Source organism: Monodon monoceros, unplaced genomic scaffold (assembly GCF_005190385.1).
Source record: "Monodon monoceros isolate NGI ecotype Baffin Bay Population unplaced genomic scaffold, NGI_Narwhal_1 Super_Scaffold_19, whole genome shotgun sequence".
NCBI classification, from domain to species: domain Eukaryota; kingdom Metazoa; phylum Chordata; class Mammalia; order Artiodactyla; family Monodontidae; genus Monodon; species Monodon monoceros.
In genome coordinates, this window is record NW_021703775.1 from 12,334,492 (window position 1) to 12,357,937 (window position 23,446).

A 23,446-nucleotide genomic window follows, 5' to 3' on the forward strand; every position below is an offset into this window, starting at 1 on the left:
GAGTTCCCCTCCATCCTCTCATCGTTGGCAACAAAGTTTACTCAACCAGTTGACAGCAGGGAAGAAGTCTTCTTTGGGCTCTCTGTAAATGTGTGTGGGGTTAGTTGTTGCCTGGGTTGGGTGGGTGTTAAAGGCAGGACTATTAAGGGGGGTAGAAATGGGAAAGCTCCTTCTGTGCACCAGGCCCCATTAGAGGCCCTAGGGATCCAGTTTTGAAAGGCACAGTACCTGCTCTAAGGAAATCACAGTCTAAGGGGCAGGCAAGTAATTAGGTGATTAAAATACCTTATGGTAAGTGCTGTGCTAGAAGTGAGCATGGGTATTATGGAAACTAATAGGGTTTTAAGGGTACCAAACCTACCATGGGGAAATGAGGGAGTAGTCAAGGAAGGCTTCCTGTAGGAGGCACCATGAGGACAGTGTTTTATTTTTAACTTAAAAAATATAGAGGTAACATAGGTTCACTGTAGAAAATTAGAGTGAATTAAGAAAGGACACTGAAGATAAACATAAGCATCTTTTTAAAAATGTTCTAACTTGGGCAAAGTTGAAGGGAGTTATGAGACTAAACTTGTGATCACACATCTTGTCCTGGAATGCCATGCTTGGTGACAGGTGCCTGAAAATGCTGATAGAATGCTGTGCTGAAATCAGTGCTCTGCAAAGAGGCAAGTTCCCTGGGGAGACGAGAGGGGAGAGATCTGGATCCCAGGCTGTGGTCTTTTGAGGAGTCCCCCTCCATCCTCTGACATCAAAAGTTACCAACCAGTGAAAATCCTGAGGAGTCCTTTGGCCTGAAGTGTGCCTTAGGCCTTATTTTATTTTATTTTTATTTTTTAACCAAGAAATGGAAAATTTTACTCAAGCCAACCTGAGGATTATAATCTGGGAGACAGTGTTTCAGAAAGCTCCGAGGACTGTTCCTGGGCACCTACTTCAAAAGATACAAAAGGATACACATTTTAAATTCTCCTTCCTGGTTGCACAACTCTGTCAATATATTCAACCATTGAATGCTACACTTTAAATAGGTGAATTGTATGTTATGTGAATTACATCTCAATAAAGCTGCTAAAAGAAGCAAAGAGTCTTCCTCCTATCCTCCCACCCTGGTGCCTTGGCCAACCTGTTTGTTCTTCCAGAAGCAACCTTGGGACCTGTTTTCTTCTTCCAGAGAGATACAGATATAGATAGGTATAGAAATATATATTTATTTATATAGAAATACATTTATATATATAGAATGAATATATCTAGATAGATAGATATCTTTTTAATACAAAATCCTAGGGCAGAGTCCTAAAAGAATTAGGGGCCATAGCCTAGGAGAGAGATTGGGTCCGACTACCCGGACAGAGAGTAACAGCCGCTGTGGTCACAGAAAGGAGGCGCAGGCAGGCAGCAGAGCTGTAAATTGGGTTATCAGACAGTGAGTGGAGTTGGGGCCATGTTGAAAGGTGGGAAATACAGCAAAACAGAGACTACAAGGAAGCCGAGGGCTTATCTGTGACACACAGGATCCCTGGTCTTTTGCTGCCATAAAAGGGGACCAATATACCCTAGTTTGCCCAGAACTTTACCTGTTTTAAAACAGAAGATCCCAAGTCCCGGAAAATCCCTCAATCACAGAACTGTTCAGTCATCCTAGCAGGTTGATCCTCCCCCGCTCCCCACCAGGAGATGGTGAGTTTTGTTTTATCTTGCCAGAATAGAGGTTTGATTTGCTCTCGAATGTTCCAGGGCAGAGAGAGACTAGGAGAATGCAGAGGATGTAGAGGTCTATTCGTTGTAATCATCGCCCTCATTTTCATGTTCGCTATCAAAGGAGAGAGTAGCATGACTGCTTGCAGAACTGAACCTGAAGCCTGGATTTTCTTCAGGTTTCTTTGGCTCAGGTGCAGATCAGGAGTCCTGATCCTTTTTTACCATCCTTCCCACCTTACTCCTCTGGTCGTCTTTGTTCCCTCCCTGTACTGGATTAGGGCTGGAGTTGCCACGCTGACCTCTTGGGACATTCACCCATCTATTTTCTTTTCACCTTTCCTGCGGGTCCTTCCTCAGATGGCTGAGCCGGAACTACTGTTGTTGCTCTATGTCTGAGCTCTGAGATCAGCCTCCCCCAAGCATTCTTCTTTGGTGGAGGGGCTGGCATTTCCTTTGGAGGCTGCTCAGGTATGGGAGGCTTGGAAGTTGGAGAGCGACAATCTTCCTCCTTATTGAATGTTCCTTTTCTAAAGACTTCTTTCTCTTTTCTTCGTGCGTTTCTGCCAGATGCGGCTGAGGTCCGTCTGTGATGACTTACTTCCTCTCCCCAACCCTTCCCTTTCCTGAGTTTCTTTACTTGGGCAGTTTTTGTGTCTCTCCCGAGGTTGAAGTTCTAGTTTGGGGGAACGCGTCTAGCGACTGTGTCAGTTAGGCTTTGCCCCTCTACAGACAGAGGCTGCTCTTCTGGACTGCAAGGTGCTAGCAGAGGAATCATCTTCCTTGGGAGTACCCTGAGGCTTTACATTCACGTTGGGTCTGTGTGGCAGGACCTCTATCATCATGCCTATTTTCATCTCGGGAGCTCCAGGACCGGTCATCTCTTCTGTCATATCTGTCTTCATAGTGGTCCCCTCTTTCTCTGTAGTTATCATCCCTATGGTGCATGACCAAATGGTCTTCCTGCCAATCATAGCCTCTGTCATAGTCTCTACTGCCTCAGTCATCATAGCAATCTCAGCCCCCATATCAATCCATATCCCAGTGTGAACCACCCTACTACTCATCCTGACACCCATCATGGTATCAGTGTGAATCACAATGATCTCAACATTTGTGTCCAAAGCTATCATCACTTCTTCTGGGCAGGTAGTCATCAAAGCTGTCTGCAGCAGAATGGGCCCTACGGTGTATACATGTTTTGTCAGAATACCGATTTCTATCTTGGCCAAAAGAACGATCCTTCCTGTATTCATCCTGTACTTGATCAGCAATGTCCATTCGAAATCCCCTGTTCCCTAGAAACACTTCACTGATGCTCAGCATACTGAGCAAGGAATCCAAACTCAGGTCCTCAAACTCAGTATAACCAAAACCTTTCAACCTCCTTGCTGGGTTCACGGGGTAAATGCATTGGACTTGGGGTGATAATGAGGAATCAATGCAGGTTCGTTGATTGTAGCAAATGTACCACTCTGGGAGGGTGCGGATTTTGATAGAGGGGGTGGCTGTGGGTATGTGGGGAGAGGAAGTATTTGGGAACTCTGTACTTTCTGCTCAGTTTTGCTGTAAACCTAGAACTGCTCTTAAAAAGTACTAAAGTCCACTTTTTAAAAATTTTAAGTCGTTTTAAAAATGAGCTTTTCCAGATATAATTATGATTACATCAGCTTTCTTTTTGCTACTGTTTGCATGTACAAGTTTTGCGTGTACACCTTACAGGTAAGGTGTGTCTCTTACCGTTTATCTAGTCTGATAAGCTTTGTGTTATAGCAGGAGGACTTATTCCATACATGTTTAATGTAGATACTGATACACTGGCATTTATAATTACCACTTACAGTTTTTTTTTCTCTACCTGTCCCACCTGTTTCTTGTCCTCTTTTTCCTATTTTCCTTCCCACTTTGGATAAATCACATATTTTTATTATTCCATTTCCTCTCTCTGTTATACAACCTTTATTATTCTTTGAGTGATAACCCTAAGATTGTAACATGCATCCTTGACCTAATACAGTATAACATAAATTAGTACTTTACTTTCCCAGACAATGCAAAGATCTTTGACTACATCGACTGCATTTGCCTACTCCCACATTTTGTGCTATTGTTAAGTATTTTATTTTATTTATTTATTTTTAATTTATTTATTTTACTTATTTTTATTTTTGGCTGTGTTGTGTCTTCGTTGCTGTGCACGGGGCTTTCTCTAGTAGCAGCAAGCGGGGGCTACTCTTTGTTGTGGTGCGTGGGACTCTCATTGCGGTGGCTTCTCTTGTTGCAGAGCACGGGCTCTAGGTGCACAGGCTTCGGTAGTTGTGGAACGAAGGCTCAGTAGCTGTGGCTCACGGGCTCTAGAGCACAGGCTCAGTAGTTGTGGCACACGGGCTTGGTTGCTCTGTGGCATGTGGGATCCTCCGGGACCAGAGCTCAAACCCATGTCCCCTGCATTGGCAGGCACATTCTTAACCACTGTGCCACCAGGGAAGCCCATGTATTTTAATATTATGTACATTTAAATTCTATGTAATACTTAAAGCTCCAAAAGGCATTAGCATTATTCTACAAAACAATAATTTTCATTTATATTTATCCCCAAATTTACCCTTTTCAATAATCATTAGTTCTTGTGCCCTTCATTTTCAGATTTCCATCTTGGATCATTTTCTCTCCATCTGAAAAACTCCCTTCAGTATTTATTTTACTCTAAGTTTGCTGACAGCCAGGTTCTTTTATTGTTTTTAAAGTTTTTGTATTGCTTTCATTTTTAAAAAGACGTTTTCACTGAGTACAGTATTATAAGTTGTCAGTTCATTTCTTACACCACTTTAACATTGTCATGCCTTCGTCTAAGTAATCTGTCAATCTTACTATTGTTCCTTTGAAGGCAATGTGTATTTTTTCCTATGGTTCTTTTTTTTTTTTTTTTTGCTGTACGCGGGCCTCTCACTGTTGTGGCCTCTCCTGTTGCGGAGCAGAGGCTCCGGACGCGCAGGCTCAGCGGCCATGGCTCACAGGCCCAGCTGCTCCCTGGCATGTGGGATCTTCCCAGACCGGGGCACGAACCCGTGTCCCCTGTGTCGGCAGGCAGACTCTCAAACACTGCACCACCAGGGAAGCCCCCCATTTGTTTATTTTTGTTTTTATTTCCATTATTCTGGGAGACAGATTGAAGAAGATATTGCTGAGATTTATGTCAGAGAGTGTTCTGCCTATGTTTTCCTCTAGGAGTTTTTTAGTGTCTGGTCTCACATTTAGGTCTTTAATCCATTTTGAGCTTATTTTTGTGTATGGTGTTAAAGAATGATCTAATTTCACTTTTTTTTTGTTGGTCCAGTTTGCCCAACACCATTTGTTGAAGAGACTGTCTTTCCACCATTGTGTAGTCTTGCCTCCTTTGTCATAGATTAATTGACCACAAGTGTGTGGGTTTATCTCTGGGCTTTCTATCCCGTTCCATTGATCTATATTTCTATTTTTGTGCCAGTACCATACTGTTTTCATGACTATAGCTTTGTAGTATAGTCTGAAGTCAGGGATCCTGCTTCCTCCAGCTCTGTTTTTTCTTTCTCAAGATTGTTTTGGCTATTCAGGGTCTTTTGTGTCTCCATACAAATTTTAAGATATTTTTGTTCTAGTTCTGTGAAAAATGACATTGGTAATTTGATAGGGGTTGCATTCAACCTGTAGATTGCCTTGGGTACTATAGTCATTTTGACGATATTGATTCTTCCAATCCACGAACATGGTATATCTTTCCATATGTTTGTATCTTCTTCAATTTTTTTCATCAGCATCTTATAGTTTTTGGGTATATGTCTTTTGTCTCCTTAGGTAGGTTTATTCCTGGGTTTTTTATTCTTTTTGATGCTGTGGTAAATGGGATTGTTTCTTGAATTTCTCCTTCTGATCTTTCATTGTTAGTGTATAGAAATGTGACAGATTTCTGTGTATTAATTTTGTAAACTGCAACTTTACCAGATTCACTGATGAGCTCTAGTAGTTTTCTGGTAGCATCTTTAGGATCTTCTATGTATAGTATCATGTCATCTGCAAACAGTGACAGTTTAACTTCTTCTTTTCCAATTTGGATTCCTTTTATTTCTTTTTCAGTACTCTGGTTCTGACTCTAGCCTGTAAGTTTCCACTCACCTTTTTTTGTGTTTCTGCCATTGCCATAAGAATAAAGTGTTTTGGCTACATCATTCAATCCTCAGGCACAGGGTGTGAAAGCATAATTTTTTTTAAACCACTTCATTTTTGGGATGGCTCCTTATTATTATTATGGCAATAGCCCACGGACACAGCATATTTCACTGTATGGCAAACTCTGCTGGGTGCCTACCTATATAAATTCTTTCGTTTATAAATGCTTTGAACAGATATTTCACAAAAGAAGATATATAAATGTCCAATAAGTACATTAAAAGATGTTCAAAATCATTAGTTATCAGGGAAATGCAAACCAAAACCACAATGAGATGCCATTGCATATCCACTAGAATAGCAGCTATTAAAAGACCGACAATATCAAGTGTTGGTGAGGATTTGGAACAACTTGAACTCTCACACATGGCTAGTGGAGTGTAAAATGGTACGACCACTTTGGAAAACTATTTGGCAAATTGTCATATAGTTAAAAATACATCAATCACATGAACCAGTAAGTTTACTTCTAGGTATTTACTCAAGGGTTATAAAAACCTATGTTTCCACAAAAGAGTTGTACATGAAAGTTCATAGCAGCTTTATTTATTTATTTTTAATAATATTTATTTATCTGGCTGTGCCGGGTCTTAGTTGTGGCACACGGGATCTTCTAGTGGCAGCATGCAGGTTTTTAGTTGCACCATGTGGGATCTAGTTCCCTGACCAGGGATTGAACACGGGCCCCCTGCATTGGGAGCGCAGAGCCTTAACCACTGGACCACCAGGGAAGTCCCAGTAGCTTTATTTGTAATAGCCAACAACTGGAAATATCCCTATGTACACGACTAGGTGAATGGATAAACAAACGTGGCCTAGATACAATAGAACACTCCTTGGCAGTAAAAATGAACAAAGTATGGCTACATGCAACAACATGCATGAATTTAAAAGTATAAGGAGTGAGAGAAGCCAGACACAAAAGAGTCTAAACTGTATGATGACATTTATTAAAAATTCTAGAAAATCCACTGTAACTGAAAACAGATCAGTGATTACCTGGGGGCTGGGGAGTGAAAGGAGGGACTAACTGCAGAGGGATGTGAGGATGCCCTTGGGGGTGATGAAATACTCTGTTATCTTGACTGTGGTGTATGTATTTGTCGAAACTTTTCCAAGCATGCGCTTTCACTAGGAAGACTTTATCGTACATGTACTATACTTCGATGAAGCAGATTACAAATTCCCTCCTCGTCATCACTAGCAGAACCCCAGTTTTGTTCAGAGTGGCAGTATGCTACCCTAGCAGACTATGTGACATAGTCTTGACCTTTGAATTGTAAGCGGAAGTCCTCTACTTGGGGCTTCCAGGTAAGTTCTTTAAAAGAGGGCAAATTCAGGTGGTAAATGTCTTCTGTTGTTCCTCTTTTCCTACCCATAGTAAAGAAATGATGCTGGGCATGCCATCCTGAAATCATGAGATGACAAGCACGAGGAACAAAAGTCATACATGAAGAGTGGAAAAACAGAAGAAGCGTAAGACTAAATAAACCAATTGTGGAACGACCGTGTCACTAAGAAAAATAAATCCCTTCCTTGTTTCAGCCATTATGTGGCCATTCTTTTTTTATTAATTACAACCAGATACAATCTCAACAGATACAGACATTCTCTGTTCATGGACTGAGCTTATGATACTAAAGCTCTAACCTGTTTTCCTGACCTTCTTGACCAAGCTGTTTTAGAATCTTAATTGTTCTGGGCAGCCCTGGCTCAGGGACGGAAACACCAGCTTCTTTTCCTGGCTCAGACTCATGGATCAGCATCACGCCTGGTCCCAACTTTTCATACACTTCCCTGAGGTGCTCAGACTCACTTTCCAGAGCTCCCATGCAGTCACTGTGGCTCTGCACGCTGTTCTAAAACTCGCAGATTCTCTTTCCCCTCCCAGTTATTTTTTTCCCACTCAGATGACCATGACTCAGGACTTTCTTCTTTTTCCAAAATGGAAATTTTTGCATGTTTTTTTTTTTCTGAGTATGAAGCTTGACTCTCCTGACATTTTCCACCACTGCTCTTCTGCCTGTGCCCTTTTCATCATAGCACTTGTCTTGGTTTTAATAATATATTATTAGTGTCTGTCTCCCTAACTAGATAGATATTAAGCTTCAGAAGGGCAAGGACCATGCCTGTTTTGTTCACATCTTTATTCCCATTACATGCAGGTGGCTACATGGTACTCCCTGAATGGTAAGTGAATACATGAATGAACAAAACTTCCACATCATTTACAGGTGGCAAGCAGATCCCTAATTCATTAGCTCAGATTATTGCTCATGACATGATCATTTTTTGAAAAAGTTACAAAACCGTGAGGACTAGGTCCACTAAAATATATATATCAATACTAGCTAATTTCAAATGAGCCATTACAAGTAGTCAACAATCATTTTTCACCTCAGGTTAATTTTCTGACACATCCCTCTTATAACCTCTTACTTAGGAGATCTTATCTCCTGTTTTGTTGAGTAGATAGTGATCAACTAGTTTGAGCTCTCTCATCTATTTTCTCTTCATTGCAAAGTAATTTATTCTCTAGGGGTACTCTCTAATCTCCACTTTCAACATGGTAGTCATAGCATTCTCTGTTTTCTCCAGATACTCTGGGATCTTGCTTCCTTAATTGCCCCCTTCTATCTACAGCAACTACAATCTCTTCCATTTATCCCTTTCCCTTCTGTCCTCAGATATTCATTCATTCAACAAATATTTATTAAACACTTACTAAACACTTTGTATTGTTTTTAGGCTCTTTGAATACCTCAATGAGTAAATGTTCATGGAATTTATATAGGAGTGGAGAGAGACAGACAGTAAACAAGTATGTAGAGTTTTTAAGATTTAAGGAGAGAAATAAAGCAGGGGAGGAGTTTAGGAAGGGTGGTCCTGAGAGTCTTCACTCGGAAGGTAACAGAGCCTTGCAGGAAGTGAGGAAACAGGTCTCACGAGTATCTGGGTGTTACGGGCTGAATTGTGTCCTCCCTCAAATTCATATGTTCAAGTCCTTACCCCCAGTACCTCCGAATGTAACCTTATTTGGAGAGAAGCCTTTCAAAGAGGAGATTAAGTTAAAATGGGGGTGGTAATGAGAGTTATGATTTGGCCCACGTGGAAGCAGGAAAACCAGTGAAAAGTGTTTTTATACAGGAAAGACTGATGTGCTGGGTTAACTATAGCTGATAAAATGAAGATGGAGAATTGTCTTTTGAATTTAGCAATGGTGGCCACAGCTAGAGCAGTTTGGTGGAGTTGTGTGCCCCAAAGCCCGATTGTAGTGTGTTTGACAAGGAGAGAAGAGGAATTAAAGACAAAGAGTTCAGAGTTTCGCTGTACTGAGCAACAATGAAATGTGGGAGGTGTTAGGCGAAGTGGGGGGGTTTTGCTTCTTTTGCTTTTGGACACAAGAAATTAAGAGCATGTCTGTATGCCGGTATCTTAAAAAAAAAATCTTCAGAATTCTGATGGGGTCATAGCCTCCCAGCTATAGCTGCCCAACAAGTCTTCTAATCTTTGATGCTCTTCTTTTGAAAACACTGCTGAAGAATCCACAGCAGTTGGTTGTTCGTAAACCACAACTCTTTATCACTTCACTCAAAAATCTTCACGGTGTCCTTAACTGCATGAAAAGTTCTAAAGCCTTAGCCGAACATTCAAATCTTCTCCAGTTTGGCCTTTTGCGGTTTTAACTCTTTCTTTGCTCTATAGTGAGGTACAAAGCATGGCAGACCAGGATCAGAAGGCTTGGATGAAAGTCACGGTTCTGTAAATAGCTATGTGACTTTAGAAAAATGACGTAAGTGCCCCGGGCCAGGGCTCCTTCTCCTTTATAATGACGAAGGGGCGTGTCGGGTAGACTGGATCACGTAGGTCACCCGCATCTCTAACCAGCCGTAATTGTCAACACCGTCGCGGACACACGCAGGATCGTGTCCCCAACTCACGTTACCCCTTCCACTTTCAGGAACTACATGTTTTGTGCGGTCACTCATTTTTCCTGCTCTTCTTTTTCCTATCCAAAAGAACCAGGTTTTACAGCGGTAACCCCTTGAAGGTCAGCCGCCTCCCCGCCACTAGGGACTAGCCTCCCACTCTTCCTTTCACTTGGGACTTTCCTCTCCACATTCAGAATCCGCCACGTATTAAGTGCCGCTTCCAACCAATCAAGAAGAAGTTATCTCAGACTTTTGAGGGGCATCCGCTTCCACCAGTGATCTTCAAGTGTTCTCTAGTGCCTCGCTTTGAGGGGCGAGGCCAACCAGCACAATGGCCAATCTGCTCTGGGGAAAGGTATTCTGGGAACTGCGCAGCTCATCAATCAGGTAAGAAGGTTGCCGGGAGGAGCGTTTCTCATTGGTAACCGCGTCCGGAAGAGGGCCGGGCCTCGGGCTAAGGAAATACAATTTGATTGGCAGGCGTGCTGTTGACAACCAGGGAAAGCCCACCTTCTCCAACAGGACTAGCCTGGGAGCCCAGAGTGGCAGAGGCCGCAGCCAATCAAAGACCAGATGCGCGGAACGTTTGCTCAATGGGCGATGTCCGAGGGAGGCTGTCACTCAGGTGGCGGTGGCTGAGGCCGGGTTAAGACGTGGCCTGAGAAACGCGGCTGGACGTCCTGACCGTCGGGGCGGCGGCTGGGGTCCCTAGCACGTCCTCGCCCTGGTCCGGGGCTCCGAGCGGCGGGAGAGGCGGGCGCCGGCGGCTGCACCTCCATGCCCGCGCGCGGGGCGGGCCGCTGATGGAGCGCGCCGCCCGCCCGGGGTCGCTGGCACGGGCGCTGCTGCTGCTGCTGCTGCTGCTGCTGCTGCTGCTACTGCCATCGCTACAGCTGGGGCTCGTGACGGGGACGGTGGCCGCGCGGCGCGCTTCCGACTTCCCCGCATCGAGAGTGGAGGCGGCGTTCGGCCTGGGGGCCGCGGCCGCTCCAACGTCGGCCGTGCGGGTGCAGGCGGCGGGCGCCGTGACTGCGGCGGAGGTGACTGTGGAGGACGCCGAGGCGCTGCCGGCGGCCGCGGGGGAGCAGGAGCCGCCGGAGCCGGAACCGGACGACGAGGCCGATCTTCGGCCGTGCCGCAGGTGAGGGGCGCGGGCAGAGCACCCGGACCGCTGACCCCGGGAGTCTACTTGTTTATGCGCGTGCGCCGCAGAGGATCTGGTGGCCGCGGTCCCCCCTCGGCCACGGCCTCTCGCTGGCGGAGGACTGCTGCTGACCTGGGGGAGAGCGCGGGGCCGCCTTGCCAGCCCCTGGACCGGAGACTGGCCTCGCTCCGCTCCCCGGCGCCCGATTCTAGCTCCCGGGCGCAAGCAGCATCCTCCAAGGTACCTGGAGGATGCTCGGAGAATGGAGGTCGAGGTGGGAGAGAAACGTCACTTTCCGGATCTTGCATTGCTTTCGAGCTTTACTAGTACCCCAAGGGACTTACAGACCCCATTTTTTTTCTTTCGTGAATTACCTTATGTCTGTGCTGGTGTGACAGCTGTTTGGGGAAAGGACTTCACAAAGAGATTTCAACGTTTCCCTTTAAACATATCCCTGTAGTGCCCACGGACCAGGGTTGAGGTCAGAATTTCTGTAATTGAGTTCTGCGGAACACCTGCATCAGAAGCACCTGGGGATGCTGGTTAACTGTACAGTTTTCTAAGTCCGACTCCAGATTTACTGAATTAGACATTCTCAGGGTAAGAACCTGGAATCTGCAAATTTAACATGCACTCCAGACAATTCTTGAACACACTAAAGTTTAGGAGCTATGGGTGTGTTCTTGAATTTTGGTAGTTCTTTGATATTTATAGGGTTTACTATATAAACATTTAATATAGGGCTGTCTTGGTTGAGTTGCTTCATCTCCTTAAAAACGTTATTTCAAGATACATGTTTTAAAGCACTTTTCAAAGTCTGGACACAAATGTAAGGCATTTTAATGGTAAAATATTTTGCAGATGGCTAATCTTAGCACACCCAGGGGGAAAGTGATTTAATAAATGCAATGATAACAGGAGCATTAGATAAATTAATCCCGAATCTGGATTAGAATGTATTGTAAATTTACAATGTGGTAATTACTAGATTATGACAAATTAGGTTTAATTTTTCAGTTAAATATCAGAACCTTGATATTTTGCCTGGAGACTACCATAACTAGGATGCGTACTAAAATTCTAGAAGCACCCCTTGAATGTTTATATGTGGGTGTTTTTAAAGTGGCAAACGTCTGGCAAAATTTTCATAGGTTTTGCTAATGAGTTAGCTATCCAGAAAGAGTGTTTTTGTTTCTCTTAAAGGAACTTCTGAAGCACTTGCTCAAAGTAAGTTACATGAAGTAGAGAAACATGTTTCATTTTTCTTAAAATACACATCCACTGCAGCAGGTGTTTATTGGCACTTAAGAGGCCCCCAGGATGCCCTGGGGTTACAGTGGTTAGGCAGATAGCCCCTGTCCTCCAAGAGGAAGTGCAGTTCAGCAGTGAGGATTAAATAAGGGGACCCATAATGACTGTACAGGGCAGAAGCCATGCAAATTACGTGCCATCAGTGTCCCAGGGTTTTTGTAGTGTTCAGTGGGTGGGGTACCCAGGTGAGGTAGAAGAGAAGATGAGAAAATGTTGTGGCAGAATGAGTTGTTTCCTGAAAAGTGGGTAGAACTGTGATGGGCAGAGGCTGGACTTGAGGAGACAGCAAGAGGTGCAAAAGCTGGGAAGTATGTTTAGGGAACATTATTTTGTTTGTATGCATCTCTGTGTGTGTGTGTGTGTGTGTGTGTGTGTGTGTGTGTGAGTGAGAGAGACCTGTGCATACGAGAGAGATACAGACATATGTGTGCTGGGCAGCGAGGGATAGAAGATAAGGCTAGAAAAATAGGTTGGGGCACATTGTATGTATACAGCCATATGCTAGTAACATCGTCATCACTTGGGAACATGTTAGAGATCCAGAATCAGGCACCGCCCAGATCCACTGAAAGAGTATCTGCGTTTTAACAAGATCAGCGTCAATTCACATACACACTACAGTTTGAGAAGTCTTGGTGTAGAGTATCTCGAATGCCAGACCTGATTGAAGTTTGTGCTTAAGGAATATTTCTCCAGCAATGCTGTGTACTGAAAACTTGAGGAAAGGATACCAAGAGGAGCGTGTTATAGCGGTGCCGATGAGAGATGTACTGTCCAGTGGATATAGAACAGAAGGGGTAGATTTGAGAGATCGGAAGCAGAACCTTGGTTCCTGGCAAATGAATTGATTCCTTCTCCCTGGGTACCGCCGTCTGAAGATGGAGAACAGGGTGGCTAAAAGGTGAGAGCACAGGTGGGAAAGTGGAAAGATTTAGGGGAGCAGGGAGGAAAAGGTAAGGGGTTTGGTGTTGGACGTGGTGACTTGGAGGTGCTGGCAGGACATCCAGAGGGAGAGATTAGGTAGGAAACAAGCGACTGCAGTTGGAGAGATGTCAGGGTAAATGGTTGAAACTGTGTGAAGAGGAGACTCATGATAAAAATCTCAGGAAATGCCTTATGTTTTAGAGAAGATGAGCCGGCAAAGGAGACAAAGATACAGCTGGCTAGGCTGGAGGCGTAGGGTGAGGACTGAGAAGATGAGGGATTTGGGATGAGCACAATTATAGGAGTTAAAGAGTCATCCTTTTGGGGAATTCCCTGGTGGTCCAGTGGTTAGGACTCTGCGCTTCTACTGCCCAGGGAACTAAGATCCTCCAAGCCACGCTCTGTAGCAGAAAAAAAAAAAAAAAGATTCATCCTTTTTGGCTCCACTTCCTTAGTCCCTCACTGTTAAGCCTGATGGGACCTCTGCCTCTGATCTTTATACATTCAGAGGGTGGGAGCCTATACAGACACGTTGAAAAAGAAAGGAATAGAAGAGGAGGCGAAGGTAGTTGGCAAGCAAGAGGACCACTTGTTTCTCAGAAAGAAGAGTGAAAATAGAGGAATTTTGCCTGCCAGAGAGTAAGTGATCTTTGGCAAACAGAATTGGCTGGGAAGAGATAGGCCAGGGTTTGAGGGTCTTCCTGGTAACTTAAGATAGTGTGGAAAGTTTGAGAAATTTTTTTTTTTTTTTTTGCGGTACGCGGGCCTCTCACTGCTGCGGCCTCTCCCGTTGCGGAGCACAGGCTCCGGACGCGCAGGCTCAGCGGCCATGGCTCATGGGCCCAGCCGCTCCGCGGCAGGTGGGATCTTCCCGGACCGGGGCATGAACCCGTGTCCCCTGCATCGGCAGGCAGACTCTTTCCCTGCACCACCAGGGAAGCCCGAGAAATCTTGAGTAAGTAGATTGGCAGAATCAACAAGAGATAAGTATGCAATGTTTGTAAAACTTTTGTTTTTAAGTGCTCTTCAGAAAAAAGTAAAAAAAAAGAGAATATCAGCTCTATAATAATAGACCAATATCCTGTTTATTTAAAGAAGGAAGATTAGGGGAACAAATTTGGATTAACCAAGCCTTTATTGCAAACAGCTGTGAAAAGCCATGGTCCTTGCAAAACTTTTTAAAAGAGGGAGATGGGGAATGAAGATCTTTGTTTTTGCATGTTGTCTTTTGATGCCAAGAAGCAGAATGTGTCTCGCTGGTTTATTTTTTTTTTATCTTGATGAAATTTTCATTGGTTTCAGTCTAAATGCTTACTCTGCATCTCAAACGTGAATGAGTGAGTAAACTACTTTTTTCCCCTTTAAAAAGTAGCTAAAGTAAACTTGTTTCTCTGGTAGCAGTCTTGTCAGTGCTTGTCATGTTAAATATTACATTTAGTTGAAATTTAAATGAGATGGTCAGTGCAGAAAATGGGGAAGAAAGTCAAAATCTCACCTCACTGTTTGGTTTTATGCACGCACATTGGCATAAGTTGTGAATTACCAGTTTTCCGACTTCAGCACAAATAACAAGCTGCAAAGTGTCACTTGGGGTTCTTGTGATGGGATGAGCATCTTCATATTGACATCTGACGGCCCCGGAAGTTGTAAAGCACTAGTTTTAACTATGACACTAATTTGTAAAATATGTGTTCCTTTTGCCTCTGAGTTCCTTCTAACAAAAGTATTACTAAGTTTCACATTCATCTAATGGTGCTTCTTTAATTTGTGCATCTGTAAACTGAAATTTTTGGATTTAATGAGTTGTAACCTGAAAATACTTTGCAAATGTAAGATGATTTAATTTTATTTATTTATTTATTTATTTATTTATTTTGGGGGGGTACGCAGGTCTCTCACTGCTGCGGCCTCTCCCGTTGCGGAGCACAGGCTCCGGACGCACAGGCTCAGCGGCCATGGCTCATGGGCCCAGCCGCTCCACGGCATGTGGGATCCTCCCGGACCGGGGCACGAACCCGCGTCCCCCGCATCAGCAGGAGGACTCTCAACCACTGCGCCACCAGGGAAGCCCCTTTATTTATTTTTTATACAGCAGGTTCTTATTAGTTATCTATTTTATACATATTAGTGTATATATGTCGGTTCATCCCACCACCCGCCCCCGCCACTTTTCCCCCCTTGGTGTCCATACGTTTGTTCTCTACATCTGTGTCTCTATTTCTGCCTTGCAAACTGGTTCATCTGTACCATATTTCTAGATTCCACATGTATGCGTTAATATATGATATTTGTTTTTCTCTTTCTGACTTACTTCACTCTGTATGACAGTCTCTAGGTCTATCCACGTCTCTACAAATGACCCAGTTTTGTTCCTTTTTATGGCTGAGTAATATTCTATTGTATATATGTACCACATCTTCTTTATCCATTCGTGTGCTGATGGGCATAGAGCTTGCTTTCATGACCTGGCTATTGTAAATAGTGCTGCAGCGAACATTGGGGTGCGTGCGTCTTTTTTTTTTTTTTTTTTGGCGGTAGGCGGGCCTCTCACTGCTGTGGCCTCTCCCGTTGCGGAGCACAGGCTCCGGACGCGCAGGCTCAGCGGCCATGGCTCACGGGCCCAGCCGCTCCGCAGCATGTGGGATCTTCCCGGACCGGGGCACAAACCCGTGTCCCCTGCATCGGCAGGCGGACTCTCAACCACTGCGCCACCAGCGAAGCCCTGCATGTGTCTTTTTGAACTATGATTTTCTCAGGGTATATGCCCAGTAGTGAGATTGCTGGGTCATATGGTAATTCTATTTTTAGTTTTTTAAGGAACCTCCATACTGTTCTCCATAGAATTCCCTTTTATTTCTTTCTCCTCTCTGTCCTTTTACAAATTGATCTGATCTGAATCAGCGGTACAGAAATCTGTGGTCTTCCTCAGATCTTCAGATTCATAATCAAGTCTTTTTTTTTTAAAACTAAAATGACTATTGAATAATAGAGTCTTAGGATACACTGTTGAAAGGGAACTCAGTTATCTGCTCACTTTTCTGACCCCAGACTTTTAAAGTTGACTACAAATCACACTGAAAAAAGAATTTGTGCATAAGTATCAAGGCAGGCTGTAAGCCAAAATAAACATGCTTTAGGTGAGTGATGGATTAGCCTTCCTGTCTATAATTGTCTTTTTTTTAAAAATTTTTTTAAAGTTTTTGGCTGCGTTGGGTCTCCATTGCTGTGCATGGGCTCTTCTCTAGTTGCCGCGAGTGGGGTCTACTCTTTGTTGCGGTGCCGGGGCTTCTCTTGTGGCGGAGCACGGGCTCTAGGTGCACGGGCTTCAGTAGTTGTGGCTTGCGGGCTCTAGAATGCAGGCTCAGTAGTTGTGGCTCACGGGCTCTAGAGCGCAGGTTCAGTAGTTGTGGCACATGAGCTTAGCTGCTCTGCGGCATGTGGGCTTTTCCCGGACCAGGGATCGAACCCATGTCCCCTGCATTGGTAGGCAGATTCTTAACCACTGCGCCACCAGGGAAGCCCCTATAATTGTCTTTTTAGCTTAACTGACACCTGGACTCTGGATATGATATGTGACAGGATTGAGGAAACGGCTCTGTATTCACACTCCTGGGCGCAGAAGGCGACCTGTCTTTATCAGCTGCTGTGAGCTGTGGCTTCCACATGTTCCTTCATTTCCTAAATACTGCCTGGAAACTCCATCTGCTTTTTTCCCTTTTTTTGTAAGAGAGGAGCTGCCTGTACATTTTTATTACAAAACGTTTTAAAATACAGAAAGGAGAGCTGGTAGGTTTCAGAACTAAATGTGAGAGGGGAGATTAATTTTTTTCACCCTGCTCTGTCACTAACCATTTTATTTAAAAGGTTTTCTAGGATAAAGTAGAAAAAGTGCTTCGAAAAATGTTTTAATCTAACTGGAAAAGGATATCTGCTGCTCTCATGTGGTTTATAACATTGAAAACTTAGATTGTATTTCTTTAAGGTTTAGGTGATATGCCAAAGTTATATAGTTAGTAAGTTTCGGCACTATGTTTGGATTTGGGGCATGGCTAGTCTTGTGACAGGTTTAAATAAAGGAAGTTTGATTTGAAGATTTACTTAGTAGGTGAGGACTAAGAAGTAAAGTCCAATTAGTATGTTTGTTTTTCAACAAGAATATATGCTTCCTTGAGTGACAGCATGTATTTTAGGAAGAGGATTCTTGGTTACATCAAAAGAGCAGATTTAACCCAATCACATTTTTAACTTTGTGACTTCTTCTTCCCCACAACAGGAAATGTACAATTTTAAAATAAGCAGTTGTTACTGTAGAAACCATTTAATTGATACAGTCTTCTACTGTCACCTGCGTCTGTTTCACCTGGGAAATTTATACAGGCATTAAGACCCCTTCAAAGTTACTGTATGAAGGAATTCAGCATTTACTTATCAGACTCAGATAAACTTAATTGTAAATAGCCAGGTATTCTGGATGACAGAAGTCAGAGCAAACAAAATTTTTTTAAAAATTGGGTATTCATTGTGGCCTAAGGTCATCTCTGCTCGGTTAAGGGCAAAATCAAAGCAGTAACAGGATATGTGGCATCTTGATGAGACTTCTGGAAGGAATAAAAGCTGTACATTATAGTAATATAGGAGTTGCCACTTATGCAGACATATAGCTAACAGAACGATAGAGTTAAAAACCCTGAAGTTTATGCTTCAGAATTCTGTCCAAAACCTCTTCTTTTGGTGCCTTAGGCAAGTGCATCTTTTCACATCTTTCTCAGCTTCTTTTTTGTTCTTGTTTTATGTGAATAGTGGTATCTGCCCTAGCAAGAGTTATTCATTCAACCAACATTTATTGCATTTTATTAGGGGCTCTGCACTGTTAGGTGCTGAGGGTAGATAAATGGGCCCCTGGGCTGTCCTTGAGTCCCAGGTCTGAGAGGGAGGTACATGTGTTAAAGAATTAGCTGTACTAGAATGGATGAAAAGTGACATAAGAAGAGTTTGAGAGTGAAGAGAATGGAGACGTCAAGTGAGTGAGTCCTTGAAAGTGAAGTGTCAAGGACAGTCTCGGCTGCAGGGATGACGTGAGCAAGGGCTCAGAGCAGTGGTTTCTGAGCCAGGGCTCCTAGACCCCTATGCACCGGCCTGTGCGGGATCCATGAGATCGTCCTTATTTTCCAAATAACCTAATGGAAATTGGACATTCACTGAGGAGAAGGCTAATTAAAATGTCAAGTTTCTCAGTTTTGAACTGGAATTATACCAAACTTAATTAGTAATTTTAGCTACTTCTTTCCAGAAGCCTTGAATATTTTGATTGGTACTTAAATAGTTCCTCTAAAGATGGGGGGAATTCATTAGAAGTGATGTTTTAGGGGCACACGAAATCATTGAAGACATGCGACAAAAACCAAATTAACAAGGGAACTTTGTTCAAAAGGTTAGAAACCTAGGTTACGCCAGATTATGTGCTATACCAAGCAGTGTGGCCTTTATTCACTGGGCACAGGGAACTTCGGAAGTTTATCAGATCTCTATTATAGAAACAAAACTGTTGGGAAAAAAACAAACAAACGGTCAGAAGAGCAAGGGGTACGAGACCAGGGGCAGAAAGTCTTTTTTTTTTTAATTAATTAGTTAATTAATTTATTATTTTTGGCTGCACTGGGTCTTCATTGCTGCACGTGGGCTTTCTCTAGTTGCGGCGAGCGGGGGCTACTCTTTGTTACGTCGTGCAGGCTTCTCATTGTGGTGGCTTCTCCTGTTGTGGAGCATGGGCTCTTGGTGCACAGGCTTCAGTAGTTGTGCACACGGGCTCAGTAGCTGTGGCTCACAGGCTCTAGAGCGCAGGCTCGGTAGTTGTGGCGCACGGGCTTAGTTGCTCTGCAGCACATGGGATCTTCCAGGACCAGGGATCGAAACCATGTCCCCTGCATTGGCAGGCGGATTCCCAACCACTGAGACACCAGGGAAGCCCGGCAGAAAGTCTTTCTGAAGATGTTCTAATGAGACATGTGAATTTGTTGTAGGACAAGGGCAGTGAGACTGAAGAAGAATGAAAAGATTTAAAGGAAGCTATAGAAGTAGAACCCAGAGTATGTGACTGTTGTCTAAATGTAGAGCAAGGGCGGATCTGATTTCTGATTTAGATGTTCAGTGATGGGATGGATGCAGAAAGCTGGGAGAGGGAAGGGAAGTTTTCTGAAGGCTTTGTGGTGATGCCCTGCTGAAAATGCAGAGCTAGTGTTCTTATATGTACATAAGACATACACATATTTTATTGTTGGATTTTTTCTTTGTTTTGAAAATGAAAGTTAGAAGTTTACTGTTCTTCTCTGTATATACCTCTAGCACAAGTTACGACATATTCAGAAAAAATACAGCTTTTGTATTTGGTTATAAGTAGCTGTCAGATTACACATAGAGTAAACAGCGGGCTTTGGATAAAGCTGGAGCTCCTCGGCCCGCTTGTTAGAGATTGAGAGCTGTCGCGATGGCAGGTGAGGAGGGGTGAGGACTGGGCCAGAATGGGAGGCAGCCAGTGTCCCAGCTGCCACTGCAGGGATGCCTGACGAGGGGATGAACCTGGCCATCGGATGAGGTCATTGCAAACCTTTCTTGAGAGGATCTTTGAAGAACGGGGTTATGGGTGAGAGAACGGTGCTTGCTGTTGAATCATCGAAACAAATGCCTTTGTAAACCGAAGCAATGTGTTAAGTGAGAGAAGTTTCAAAAGGGTTTGCTGACAGAGTTGATCAACAGGCCGTCTTCATCCAGGTAATGGATGATTTTTTTTACTCCTAGGCAATAGCCCTTTGAGATAAATCGCTCTTTGCCAGACTGACCTTATCCTGAGACTCACCTCAGGTACTTGTTAAGCTGTTGTCTCCCAACCCTGTTCTGGGGAGGGGACCTGTCAACCTTTACTGGTTGTTTTTTTTTTTTTTTGCGGTACGCGGGCCTCTCACTCTTGTGGCCTCTCCCGTTGCGGAGCACAGGCTCCGGACGCGCAGGCTCAGCGGCCATGGCTCACGGGCCCAGCTGCTCCGCGGCATGTGGGATCTTCCCGGACCGGGGCACAAACCCGTGTCCCCTGCATCGGCAGGCGGATTCTCAACCACTGCGCCACCAGGGAAGCCCTACCTTTACTGGTTTTTAACAAGCACTCCAGATTATTTTGATAATCAGGCAAATTTGAGTTACGCTGAGCTGAGTGAAATAGTCCTGTTTTACCCATGAAAAAGCAATTCGAATGGAGCCATGAGCAGAACAAGAGCAGAGCCATGGGGCTGGGCACACAGGGCTGACTTCAAAGCTCTGATTCTTTCCACAGGAAATGCTGCTTCTGCAGTTCCTTTGATCTTTAAATAAGTTAAGAGTTTTTCATCTTGCTCATAGAAACCTCCAAATTGGGCGAGTGGATCGTGGGGAGATAAAGGGCCTTAGATTCTCCCTGATTTTTGGTGGGGGGCGGTGGCAGGCTCATTATTCAGCTCTCACTGATGTTTGTTCTAAATGCCATATCTTATTGCCACCTCTGACTGTCCTGCATACACCCCGAGGACTTTGTTTTTCAGCAGAGTCTGTCTCCTTGATGCTTCTCTCTCCAAGAATGTGATAAGGTCTGACAGTCTAAATCGTTACATATCTCCTTGGCCGAGTGGTGCTGCCCAGTTCCAGCCACGGCAGAGGGGGAAACTCCTTCCAGAGACGTGCTTGGGACAGAACCCATAACTTGTAGCAGAGGAGAATGAAGAATTTTTTTTTTGATACCTGACAGGGTTTGTTATGGGAGTTTCTGTTATTCCCATTAAGAGAGGTGAAAAGAATTAAGGATGCGCCATTCAAATCAAAGAATCAGATTATACTAAATATCAATAGCAGTTAAGAGGGTGATGTACTTAATTGTTCCTGCCCACGTGTTTGTCTTTCTTTCAGCTATTGCTGGAATTCACACATATTCTCTAAATATAGTAGCTCATCATCTGAAATTTTCTTGTTTATTTTAAAAAGCAGAATCTCTGGCTCAGTTCAACGCACCTCGCATTATAGGTTTTCAGTGATAGATATTAAACTCCAAATTACTTATTAAAATGTGTTTTATATATACATAAGACATATGCATACTTTATTGTTGGGTATTTCTTTGTTTTGAAAATGAAAGTTAAAATTTTACCATTTTTCTCTGTATAAACCTCTAGCACAAATAACTACACATTCAGAAAAAGTGTAGCTTTTTCGTTGTTGTTAACAGTGGAATGCCTAGCATGATTAAATGAACAACACTGGTTCTGAATTTAAAAAAAATAGCATCTGAAGTGTTCCAGTGGTCTCCTTAATTCTTCATGGGTTACACTTTGCGTATACTAAGTTTTGTCTCAATTAGAGGGTTTTTCATTCTACCATTTATTTATGGTTAATGATTATTGAACAGAAAAGTTGGATCTTTCTGCAGTAGGACTAGGAAAGAGTTGACTTGGCTCCGAACCCTTGATCTCTAACTGAATTAGAGTCTATTGCTTTTATTTGTAAATTGACACATCTAAGGTATGAGGTTTTTCTTTGGAAATTTTATTGAAGTATAGTTGATATACAATGCTATATTAATTTCTTCTGTATACCAAAATGACTCAGATGTGTGTGTGTGTATATATATATGTATATGTACACACACACACGTATATCTTCTTTTCATATTCTTTTCCATTCTGGCTTGTCAGGTATGAATTTTTTTATACCTTCATCATAACATAAATTTTTGGCTCATATTCTCCTCATCCAACTCCCAGTAGATCTCTTGAGAATGCAGGGTAATGCATGGGGAAAGGAGTTGAGTTGTTACTTTTCTTTTGTTGTGTTATTGAAAATTACTAGTTTGTAGTGTGGTAAAAGATCTTTATTTTCACGGTTGAGACTGAGTTACCATTTGAAAAATTCAAAGCGAGAATTAGTGTATAGTTGGGGAACTAAATTGACACTTTTATTCACTTGATAAGTGTATTCATTTGCTAAACAATTAAGTTCTTTGAAAGGTTTCACATTTCACATGAGTGTACTTGAACTGGTTTGTCTTAATCGACTTGTAGCTTTACTTTGAATTTGTATGTATTGTATATGAAGTAGGATAGATAAAAGTTACATTTTATACGCTGAACCAGGAACATAACTATATGTGCTTGGAATTTGCATGGTCTTTCAGAAGCAGACCGGTATACCTAACAAATTCCTAGAACAATTATTCAACAAACCCTTTCATTCCACAAATATTTATTGAGAGCTTGTCGTGTATCTGGGGTATATGTTCCAGGATGCAAAGGAACAGTAGCTGCAAAGTCCCTGAGGAAAAATCATGCATGATGTGTTTGAGGAATTGGGGGTATCAGTCTGGGGATATTGACATGCACTTTGAGAAGCCTGTAGGACAATCTGAATCTGGCAGGCAGTGGGACTTACCTGGTGGCGCAGTGGTTAAGAATCTGCCTGTCAATGCAGGGGACATGGGTTCGAGCCCTGGTCCGTGAAGATCCCACATGCCGTGGAGCAGCTAAGCCCATGCGCCACAACTACTGAGCCCACGTGCCACAACTACTGAAGCCCGTGCACCTAGAACCCGTGCTCTACAACAAGAGAAGCCACCGCATTGCACTGCAGAAGCCTGCGCACTGCAACGAAGAGTAGCCCCCGCTTGCCACCAATAGAGAAAGCCCGCGTGCAGCAACGAAGACCCAACACAGCCAAAAATAAATAAATAAAATAAATAAATTTATTAGAAAAAGAAATCTGGCAGGCAGTTACATATGTATGCCCAGAGTTCGGGGAAGGGGCCTGGAACCAGAGATACAAATTTGGAAGTTGCCAGTATATAGATGATATTTTCATCTATGAGACCACCAAAGAAAAGTACGTGTAGGTAGAGAATATTTTCAGAGATAGGAGAGGTGAGGAGGGACCAGGAAATGAAACTGAGACAAGGAAGCATAGAACTAAGAACAAATAATCAGGAGAAGATGGTGCCCTGGAAGCCGCGTGAAGAGTGGTTGATAGAGGATAAACAACAAGGTCCTACTGTAGAGCACAGGGAACTATATTCAGTATCCTGTAATAAACCATATTGGAAAAGAATATGAAAAAGAACATACACAGACACACACGTATGTATAACTGAATCATTTTGGTGTACGCCAGAGACTAACACAACACTGTAAATCAACTGTACTTAAATTAAAAAAAAAAAAAA

At 43.3% G+C, this 23,446-nt stretch overlaps 1 protein-coding gene and 1 pseudogene across 1 annotated transcript in view; one reads left to right on the plus strand and one right to left on the minus strand.

Annotated features, from left to right (window-relative positions):
- Positions 1–1,779: 1,779 nt before the first annotated feature.
- Positions 1,780–10,618, minus strand: LOC114900960 (annotated as a pseudogene).
- The window catches only part of EIF2AK3 (eukaryotic translation initiation factor 2 alpha kinase 3), a 68,906-nt gene continuing 55,940 nt past the window's right edge, over positions 10,481–23,446 (plus strand). Inside the window, exon 1 of the mRNA XM_029231516.1 lies at positions 10,481–10,980. Within this exon, the coding sequence (XP_029087349.1) occupies positions 10,643–10,980 (338 nt within the window). The 5' untranslated portion in view covers positions 10,481–10,642. The remainder of the gene's footprint in view (positions 10,981–23,446) is intronic.